This window comes from Eptatretus burgeri, chromosome 5, assembly GCF_056783735.1.
Source record: "Eptatretus burgeri isolate ZD-2024b chromosome 5, Ebu_testis_v1, whole genome shotgun sequence".
NCBI classification, from domain to species: Eukaryota; Metazoa; Chordata; class Myxini; order Myxiniformes; family Myxinidae; genus Eptatretus; species Eptatretus burgeri.
Genome location: NC_140965.1, coordinates 56,021,981 through 56,033,641, shown reverse-complemented (window position 1 = coordinate 56,033,641; position 11,661 = coordinate 56,021,981). Strand labels below are relative to the sequence as shown.

Genomic DNA, 11,661 nt, shown 5'->3' with positions numbered 1-11,661 from the left:
TCAGCCTGTCATCTTTCCGAGGTCGGTAAAATGAGCACCAGTGTACTGGTAAGGGGGACACTGCATCAGCGGCATAGCCGCGTCCCAACCAATGATGCAACCAGCAGCCACAGGCTGCACTCGATAGAGAGACAGGACTTTAGGTAGCTTGAGTATTGATTGGTGATCGTGTGCATGTGTACGGAGTGCTGTTGTTGGGGGTCTCGTCAAGGGGTGTTGTGTGGTTGATGTGTGTTTTTAACCAAGCCCATGCACCCTCCCCTGAGGGATTGGGGGGGGGGGAATACAAAAACTTAAAATAAAGAAATAAATAAAAATTTGCATTTTCTTCTTTGGATCTTGTGTTGGTAAATTCGTGTGGCGTTCGTGTTGGCATGATGGGCTGAATGGCCTTCACCTGTGTCTGTTTTCGTTGTATAATAATGAAATTAGGGCAAATTTTTCAAAAAGATTCCAAAGCCAGTTTTTTGGAGAATTTTTTTTGGAAAACTTTGTTTGCTGTCTTCCAGTGAGCAGAGTCCTTAATTCACACTTTTCAGTCATATCACACTTTTATTTTCCAAGGAAAAGAGTCGCAGCACACTTTTCCCCAGGATTTTCTTTCGACATGTGGCTGGTAAAATAAACGGCGCTGCCATGAAATGACCACTTTGCTGTGGTCAATTTTGGATTATTATCTATGTTGTCTAGTGTTCCTGACTGGAAAACCATCTTATGCAGCTTTGGTGGACAGACAATGCCTTCCTCCTTGCAATGCTCACAAACACTATTCGCAAACTCTGGATATCTGTATCACACAGTTGCATGACATTGACATGCCTCATTTGTGCTGGTTTTCAACCAGGCTCCTCAAGGGTTCCAGGCTTCAAAACCACTTTTCATCAGGGCTCTGTAGCTAAAAGTAAAAGGTATGACAAACAATGTTCATCAAATTTGGTGCTTTTAAAAAAATCACAAAATGAACGATTTTTAGCTTATGCACCAGGTGCACCAACAGTGCACCTGGTGCTGGTCTGGCTGAAATTTTACCTGACCACTGAATTGGACTACAGCTTCACAGCTCATCCACTGCATTTCTGTACTCCATGCCAGTTTTCTGCACTTTGCTTCTCTGAGATCATTCTACTGGGCTCAGCATCCAATTAACCTCAGCCTTAACTCCACTACCATTCTCCACCTCCATCTCCAACTATTAAAGGGGCAGGCTAAAGCACTGCCCATCCAGCTGAAAAAAACTCACTCAGCTTATATCACTCCATCTCACCATGGTGGTTCTCCCCAAAGTGCAGTAGAATTGGCATAATTACAAATCCATCCACCCATTCATCCCCTGGGACCATACTCTGTGCAGAGCATTGGTGCTGCCTCAGCAGTCTCCTTGGCTATTAGACACAATCCTGGATAGGTCGTCACTCCGCCACAGGATACAAGCACACTGACACTCATCTTGCCAACCTCAGAAGAATGACAGGCAGAGTCAACCCCACCTGGTATTAATTCAACAGCCAAGTGGGATTTGAACTCAGGATCCTTGGATCCCAAGCCCACCACCCTAACCATTAAGCCAACACCAGGCATATAATTACGAATGAACGACAGTAAACAAGAGATGGGGAAAACGGGATCCATGACACTTATGGTTTCCGAGATTTACCGCAGGCAAGAATCAGAGGTGACTCCTAGGCTATCCGACCACTCATCAACTACCCTATGGAATATTAATTCAAACACATAATCAACTAGTGCGGATCGGCTTGCTACGCTTGCCTCTCCACACATCATTGCAGAGATTGACGTCACAGATTTACTGTGTTGTCATGATTTACAGCAATCAAAATACAAACATTTCTTTTGTACAAATTTATTTGTAATATTGGTGATATTATATTTATTTGAAATTTATTTGTGATATAAGAAGGTCCAAGTGGATAAAATGGACAAGGGTCTAAGCTATCTAATCTGTCTTAAGGGTTTAAGGGGTCTAAATGGTGTTGAGGTCTAAGGGGTCTAAAGGATCTTCATGGTCTTTTGGGTCCTTGGGGACTTTTTCGGTCTTCGGGGACTTTTGGGTCTTTTGAGTCTTCAGGGACTTTAGGGTCTTCAGAGTCCTTGGGACTTTTGGGACTTCGTGGTGCTCGGGATTTTTTGGGGGCATAAGGGTCTTCACTTGTCGAAGGGGTCTCAACAGTCCAAAGGGTCGAAAGGTACATTCCAATAGTATGTACTTAATAGACGTATGTGTGAAGTCAGGGTGCAACTGATGGTCAAACAGGACAGAATTAATAGACACATAGTCACACTGCTTCACTGTGAAAGACACACTCCAATAGTACATAATTTATAGATGTTCATGTAGTCTGCAACTCACATTCAAATAGGACATCATTAATGGGCAGATAGTCTTCAAACTGACAGATGGCTTCACGGCTTCCCGGACGGCTTCACGGCTATACCGTCTCACGGCTTCACCGCCTCACCGACTGTGCTTTTCGTTTTTACATACAGTATAGAGAAAATGTGGTATGCAATTCATATCAATGGTAATGACAATACAATGGAAGCATCAAAGTTTCAATGTTGATTTTTATTGTGTGTACATTTATTATACATATATATTATATATTGTTTTGCAAAGTACATATACCAAAAAATATCCTTCTCAACAAAATGAAAGGTATAGAAATAATTTTACAACCAGACCTTTACGATATGTAATTTCAAGTAACGATTGAAATCCGACCAAAAGTAGCAATATACTCTTCATGAACACACAGAATAAACTCATGGGCTATAATGATATAAATATGCAGTTATTGTTACGAATCAAATCAGATTGTAAAACACTTTTAAGAGCAACATGCAGTAATTGAATGAAAGACATTTGCTAAATTTTTAAAGCATGATACAGCTCGGTATAACATTAATAGATTCCTTACCCTCTATTTGTTAGATAGCATTCTTGTTTCAAAGAAATGTACGCAGCAAAGATTTGAATATCTTCAGTTCATGATGTGGGAATGATTTGCAAACATGTTCTTCCCTCATCTTGATTGCATTCCCTGGAGTTCATTCTTTTTATTTATTTATCCATTTACTGTTCCTGGTGGGGAAAAAGCAATATTTATATAATGAACTGTAATCAGACATAACCGATTGATGTTTTTCACATTAGATAAATTGGAAATGCTGTATTACACATACTTGATACATCAACATGCTCTCTCGTATGCTTTATTTCAAATATAACATAATATTACAAGTAAACGAAGTTAACACTCAGCACCTCATTCTTATGTCATATATATATATATATATATATATATATATATATATATATATATATATATATATATATGTATATATATATATATATATATATATATATATATATATATATATATATATATATATATATATATATATATATATACATTTTATTTAAAGAAGAAAAAGGCACTTCCAACCAAAAGTAAAAACTAGATTGACTCCGCTAATTTGAGCAAAAAAGCGAGAGAAAAAAACACAGGTTGATTTTGGAAGCGTGGCATGTGAAGAGCCGGGAGGGTGGCCTAACTGGGGAGATAGTGGACATACCCACACAATACACACCTCTGATGCAAATGGCAAAAACTGGATGGTGCAAATGGCTGGATAAGGTGAGCAACAAACAACACCCAATCCCAAACACCACATCCACATATGCACAACACCTATCGAGAACCTTAATACTCGCACAACCAACACCTCATCATGCCCAACCTGGACACGAAACCAGCCGTGTTCGTGCCCCGGAAACACAAACACAAAAACAACAAGCACACACAGGTGCTCACCAACACACATACAACACCAGATCACGTGTAAATAAAAACAAAAAATGAGCAGAGCAAACCTTCAATGATGTGACGTTTGTTTTTGCTTTTGCAAGAAAAAAAAAAAGCACTCCTCCATTTGACCTCGAGCACCAGCACATAACCGGAAATGAGTTGTCGTATCGAAACAAAAACCGGACACGTGCCGAGGCCCGGGGTCCATTGCGTCTGATGAAGCTGGCTGCGAAGCAGGCGAAACATTGCTCTGAGACTGGGTCTGCTCTCGCATTTTTGCTCAAATTAGTTGTCTTTTTCTTTTTTGCTCCAATTAGGGGAGTCGATCTCGTTTTTATTTTTGGTTGGAAGCGCCTTCTTCATCTATAAACATGTGTTATCCTAACAGCCCCAATATATATATATATATATATATATATATATATATATATATATATATATATATATATATATATATATATATATACATATATATATATACATATATATACATATATATACATGTATATATATATATATATATATATATATATATATATATATATATATATTGTATATATGTATATATACCTAAATATATTGTTGCGGCCACGGGTACCGACACACCAGCTTGTCACTCAGGGGGGATTAATCCCTGGTTGTCCTCGGTAGATCTGGACCTGGGGCCACCACTCACAATTAATGTTGTGATACGGTGGGTTGTTTTAGAACCACGAATGCCACCCAGTCAACCACGAATTCCAGTGTCCACCATCTAATTATGCCGTTTAACTAGAGGTCATGTGGTTACCTGAGCGGGAAGCGTGCCCTCGGCAAAGCACCAATGTTATCTCGATTAGATTTTAATTAGGGCAGCCGAGCATTTTAACCGCTGGTGCGTGCTGACTATTTTTGGTCAAATCTGTGGTAATTACCTACCAGTCTATCTCGGTTTGAACAATGCTAGACCAATGGAAGGAAAGGACAAACACGGACAGGTTGGAAATCGACAAATAATTTCTTCATAATAAAATAAATAAATAAAATATATTTTTTTTCTGAGGTAAATAAAGAATAAATTTCCAGGCAAAACCAATAAAAATGTCAGGAAAGAGACAAAGAGCAAATGCTTATCGGGGGTTGACTTACTTACAGCTAAACACAGACAAGGGTACCCAGCAGATCATTCAGGGGGTGGGGGAGGTGAAAGAATCGTCTCGCTCACCAGAAAGTCGTCATCCATGAAGTGAAAACGTCCTGAAATGTGTGCGTGCATGTCAAGCCCGTCGCCAGCACCCAGCCTTTCGTGCACCCTCTCGCGAACAGCCTTGAATGCCAATCGACGTCTGGGAGGGCACCGAGATCGTCTGTCGCGGGTTTAGATCCTGGTGCTGCGACACGGGCAGTTCCTCACATCTCACGAAACTGTTGACTTCCAGTGACCCACACGGTCCGTCGGTGACTGACCCACACCTCACTTGTCGACGCTGCTCATACCCACACGCGCACCATACACTCGCTTGCTCACTTGCGGGCTTGCACGCTTCCTCCTCCTTTTCCTCTCTGGCTTTCTTTCTCTTTCTTCTTTCTGCCTCCTCTTACTTCTCTCACCTCTTTTCCTCTCACTTCTCTCTCCGGTTCAGTTCTTCCCTAGTGCGCTTCAACTCTTGCTGTCTTTCTCGTTCTCTTCTCCCTCCTCTTTCTCTCACCCCAGAACGGACCTCCAATTCGTTTTTATATCTGCAGGCCGTCTCAGCGGGTGCCGAGTCTGCCCGAAGCTCACCCCGCCCCACTTGTGCATGGTTACCATGACGACCTGTGCGCTCAAAAAAGGCGGGCGTCGGCGCTCGTGAAAGAACGTTGCTGAGGAAATATAAGGGTGCGCATCAGAGCTCGCGAAATAAATGCTGAGGAAAAATAAGGGCGGGCTTCAGAGCTCGCGAAAGAAATGTGTGTAAACGTTTCTGTCATAAAGAAAAAAGCTTCCCAGAAGAGAGGGGATCTATTCTTTACCTTATCTCAACGCATCACATATAAAATCCCATTAGACATGGGGATGGGGCTAATCTGAACATGCATTTCAGGAAATAACTGTCTGAGGACCTGGATGTGTGGATGCATTCATCAGACTGGATTCTGAAATATGTAATGATATATATATATACATACATATATATACACATATATACATATATATATATATATATATATATATATATATATATATATATATATATATATATATATATATATATATATATATATATATATATATATATATATATATATATATATATATATATATATATATATATATATATATATATATATATATATATATATATATATATATATATATATATATATATATATATATATATATATATATATATATATATATATATATATATATATAGGTTAATCCCCGCTTTTGCAGGGAAAATGGCCTTAAAATGATTGTTGTTGTGTGTGTGTAAATATATATATATATATATATATATATATATATATATATATATATATATATATATATATATATATATATATATATATATATATATATATATATATATATATATATATCCACACATACACACACACACACACACATTTCATCGTAAGATTTTTAAAATTTCAAACCTTAAACTTAATTTTATGACGTCTCTAGATGTTTTTATACCCACTGCTCGAATTACCAATGCATGCTATAATGTGACTAATGCATCAAAATAAACGAAAATGTTGTTATTTTTTTTAACTTCTCTGACATAAAACGAATTTGTTCCTCTTTTTCTCACCTGTGGAACCAACTTCCACATTCTCTTCAATCTCATTCTTCCCTTGAGGTCTTGAAGACAGCTGCTCACCACCATTTCAAATCGTCCCCAATCCGAAACCATGATCTTTTCTCCCGCATTAACACTCCTGAAACTTCCCTTTCCAAGTTTTCAGTGTTTCCTTCCTGCGAGTTTGCTTCTGTATTTATCTTGTCCACCCTGTGCATCCTCCCCTTGCCCTCATTCTTTCCCACATCCATATTTCTCCAAGTCTCTCTCTCTATTTCGTCCCTCAACCCTGCTGGTGTTATGGTTCCCCTCTCTCTTGACTGTTCCTTTTGTGTTATGACTGTTATGTCCTCGCTCCTCCACGAGCCTTGATATTAGATACAATAAACATTGATGTTTGGGGAATATATATAGAATACTTACATTATCACCATTAACACAAAAGGTGAAAAATTTACTCCATTCCTCATTTGAGGTCTGAAGAGAAAGGCAGAACTGAAAAATAGCTGTGAGGTGGCCCAACAGGCACACAAAAAAGGAGAAAAATATAAGTGAGCAGTCATGGATTTTAAAATGAGGATAAGGGGGGATTAAGAGATAGATGTGTGAGATAGGAAGGGCATAACATTTGAAGGACAGGGATGCGAGACTAGATGAGATGAGACCAGAAATGAAATTGCGAGAAAAAAAAAAAACGAGAAAAAAATAAAAATAAATAAAAATACACAAAAACTTCAAGTGGGCGTGGCTCCGCCCACGAGGGGCATGGGATGCCCCTCATACAAAAATACACAACTGGACCATGATATCTAGCTTGAGTCCAAGTTTCATCAAGATTGCATCAAACGTCACGGAGCTATGTTCTGGAGAGAGTCACAAACAGACAGACAGACAGACAGACAGACAGACAGACAGACACGCAGACACAACGAAAATATTAGTCACTGCTGGCGCCTGCGCACCAATTAATGGCTCAGATGAGGAAGAGACTTGCCTTCTGTGAAAGTCTGAATAAACACAGCTCATAGCACAGAAATAAACATCTATAAGTATATAATTAGCCTTCAAACAACATACAGCTCTTAGCAAGTATCATCGCAGAAGATATGTATAATCAATAACCACTGAACAGAACAAAATGCCTGGGGGGCAGAATGAAAAGTATTGAGGAGAAACTGCTACGGAGCAACTGAACATCTCTTGCTCAACAAAACTATCCTTGAAAACTTTTTTGTCAGGTCAGGTTCGATCTGTGACCTGCTACAGGTACCATGTAAACCTGTACTAACCTGTTCCATGGTCGGGTTGTCGGCGACTAAACCGTCTCCCCCACCAGGTTTTCTGGTGAGGAGGGTGTTTGGATATGGACACCCAGCAGGATTAAAAACAAAACCTGTCAAAGGGCGGAGGAGCTCCTTGTGAGCCAACGGCCATCCATATCTAGTGCCCAACTGTGTCTGTGGACGTCCTCCTGCAGTTGGGTTACTTCTTATTAGGAGGTTGGTGGCAGGATTTGCACTCCAGCCACCGTAAAACCCTTCATTCCGAAAAACGCAAAAACGCAAAAAAATCTGAAAACCCACTCCGTGGGAGTACCTCCTGTGCAGCTTCCCTTCGCAGGGCAGCTCACCGGATGATGGGATTGGGGCAAAGCCTTCGGGACCCCCAATCTTTGATAGGAGGGAAACCACGGGGTAACATCCCTGGGTCAGATTGCGGGAGAGTGTGTTGGAGTGGTGCTGAGGTGTCGTCCACCAGACGGCGGTCTCCTTGGGTTAACCTGAGGCGGTCCCTTCGGGTGGGTGCCTGGAATGTCCTATCCCTAAGAGAGGATGATCACCTGTCTCTGTTATCATCTGAGCTCAAGCGTTTGGACATCGGGATTGCAGCTCTCTCTGAGGTTCGGAGACCGGATTGCGGCGAGATAATGGTGGGTGGTTACACCTACTATTGGTCTGGTCGCTCTGATGGTTACCATACCCAAGGAGTTGCTGTAGCTGTGTCCAATAAGCTGACCCCAATGATAATTGAGGTAACACCGGTCAACGAGCGTATTATGAGATTAAGGATTCGTCACTCCTTAGGTGTCATTTCCCTGGTCTCTATTTATGCTCCGACTGAGGCGAGTGATCTTACCGTGAAGGACACATTCTACGCCACACTCGAGTCTGTGGTTGATCAGTGCCCCAGACGAGATACACTTCTAGTCTTGGGGGATTTCAATGCATCGACTGGAACTGATAGGGATGGTTATGAGGTGTGTGTTGGTCCCCATGGGTCAGGAACTATGAACCAGAATAGCACTAAGTTCCTTGACTTTGCAAGAAGTCATGGACTTAGGGTGGCTGGTTCATGGTTTCAGCGCCCACAAGCTCATCGCTGGACTTGGTATTCCAATGCTGGCGGTGTGGCAAAGGAGATTGACCATGTCCTCATTGACGGTCGTTGGAGGATGATCCAGAACTGCAGGGTCTACCGGAGTGCTCAGTTCCTCAATACTGACCACAGGCTTGTTGTAGCAACTCTAAAGCTGCACCTTAAATCCTGGAGAATGGTACCATCCCAGCCAAGGCTGGATGTTGCCAAGCTCAGGGATGAGAGAGTAGCTGAGGAGTTTGCGAACAGGCTGAGTGGACACTTGGGGGGTCTGGGTGCTTTGGGGGGTCCTGAAGAGTTGTGGAGCACCTTCAAGACCACCGTCCTTGATGTTGCCGGTGGATGCCTTGGAGTTCACCGCAGGGCAAAGAAGAATTTTGTCTCTCAAGGGACACTGGATACCATTGACCAGAGTCGCAGGGCCAGGCTGAATGGCAGAGCTGAGCTGTTCAGGGAGCTGAGGCGTAAAACTGTACGTGCACTGAGGGTGGACAAGGAGGCCTATGTGCGAGGAATCTGTGAGGGGGTAGAGCATCACCTGTGGACAGGTGATTCTCGTCCCGCTTACAGGGGAATTCGCGCATTACGTTCATCCAAGCCCATCCCTCGGAGCACTGCAGTTCGAGCAGAGAGTGGTAGGCTCTTGACAGAGGAGTCTGAAGTGAAGGCCCGCTGGGCCGGTTACTTTGAGCGGTTGTACCAGGCTGATCCCCCAGCTGTCGAGTTGGACGTCAAGGGTGTTACAATCCCTGTTGCTGACCCTCGAATCAACTGTGGTCCACCATCGCTTGTGGAAACACGGGCTGCGGTGAACCAGTTGAAACGGGGCAAAGCTCCAGGGATCTGTGGCATCCATGCTGAACTTCTCAAGACTGGTGGAAATGCTGCACTCGCGTCGTTGCATGCAGTTTTGTGCTCTGCCTGGAACACAGGCATCATCCCAACTGACTGGAAGAGGGGCCTTGTTGTCCCTCTCTGGAAAGGGAAGGGTGATCGCCAAGACTGCAACAACTACCGAGGGGTGACGCTGCTCTCAGTGCCGGGCAAGGTCTTTGCTCGGATAATTCTTGATAGGGTTCGCCACCATCTGCTTGAGCACCAGCGTCCAGAGCAGTCAGGCTTTACACCAAAGAGGTCAACGATTGACCGTATCCTTGCACTTCGTGTCCTCACCGAACGCAGACGAGAGTTTCGGCAGGGGCTGCTTGCAGCCTATGTTGATCTCTGTAAAGCGTTCGATTCAGTGAATCGGGATGTCCTCTGGAGGATTCTTGGTCTTCGTGGGGTGCCACCAAAACTGATCGATCTGATGTCTGAACTCTACTCTGGTACTGAGAGTGCTGTGAAGTGTGGTGGTACCATCTCTGACTTATTTCCAGTTGTTACTGGAGTTCGTCAGGGGTGTGTACTTGCCCCCACACTTTTCAGCACTTGTATGGACTGGATTTTTGGGAGGATGTCGGAGCGATCAAGTTACGGTGCATCGTTTGGCAATGTCAAGATCTCGGACCTTGATTTTGCAGATGATGCAGTCATCTTTGCGGAGACTTTAGACATCCTCTTGGGGGCCCTCGAGGTGCTGAATGAGGAGTCGGAGCCGTTGGGATTACGGATTTCTTGGGTCAAAACAAAGATCCAGGCTTTCGGTGACATCTTGGATGCTGCTGTCCTGTCTGTGTCTGTTTGTGGTGAGGATGTTGAGGTCGTGGATAGATTCACTTACCTTGGCAGTGATATTCATGTCTCCGCAGGTTGTGAGCCGGAGGTCAATAGACGTCTGGGTCGGGCCTGGGGAGTCATGGATTCACTGGATCATGGGGTGTGGCGCTGCCGGTACCTGTGCGGGAGGACGAAAGTCCGAGTCTTCAGGTCCTTGGTACTTCCAGTCTTGCTCTATGGGTGCGAGACTTGGACTTTGACCAAGGATCTGAGACGGAGACTTAATTCCTTTGGTACCAGGTGTCTTCGGAGAATCCTTGGCTATCGCTGGTCGGATTTTGTGTCCAACGAGCGGTTGCTGAGAGAGACTCGGATGAGATTTGTTACCTGCATAGTCCGTGAGCGTCAGCTGCGGCTGTATGGACATGTGGCTCGTTTTCCTGACGCTGATCCTGCTCACCAGATTCTCTCAGCGAGGGAGTCTCATGAGTGGAGGAGGCCAGTGGGCCGACCACGTGCCTCATGGTTGCAGCAGGTTGACCATCATCTCAAGGAGATGGGGATGGGCCTGGCATCTGCCTGGGGGATGGCCAGACGGAGGCCCCTGGAGTACCGGCGGAAAGTGGACGCAGTGACGCGCTGTTCTGGCACATGCTCCCATACCTGACCTCACCTTGAAAACTACAGAAAAAGAAGCACTAAACTATCAACAGCATAGATTTTTCAATGAAGAAGAAAGTATTTGATAGCATCCCACAGTCAGACGTACAACGCATGGAACTGTATAAAATCGACCCTAAAATAATTCGCCTCATGAAAGATGCAATGGAACAATGGAGCACAACACTCTCTATCAAGTGCAGCCTGTGGCTGCTGGTTACATCATTGGTTGGGACACGGCTATGTCGTCGATGCAGTGTCCCCCTTACCAGTACACTGGTACTCATTTTGCCGACCTCAGAAGGATGACAGGCTGAGTCAACCTCCTGGGGTATTTTAATTGAGTGGCCAACGGGGCTTGAACTCAGGACCCT

At 43.4% G+C, this 11,661-nt stretch overlaps 1 protein-coding gene across 1 annotated transcript in view; it reads right to left on the bottom strand.

Annotated features, from left to right (window-relative positions):
- Positions 1–2,565: 2,565 nt before the first annotated feature.
- Positions 2,566–11,661, bottom strand: part of LOC147026479 (polycystin-2-like protein 1) — a 76,318-nt gene continuing 67,222 nt past the window's right edge. Inside the window, exon 15 of the mRNA XM_085881914.1 lies at positions 2,566–3,100. Within this exon, the coding sequence (XP_085738040.1) occupies positions 3,099–3,100 (2 nt within the window). The 3' untranslated portion in view covers positions 2,566–3,098. The remainder of the gene's footprint in view (positions 3,101–11,661) is intronic.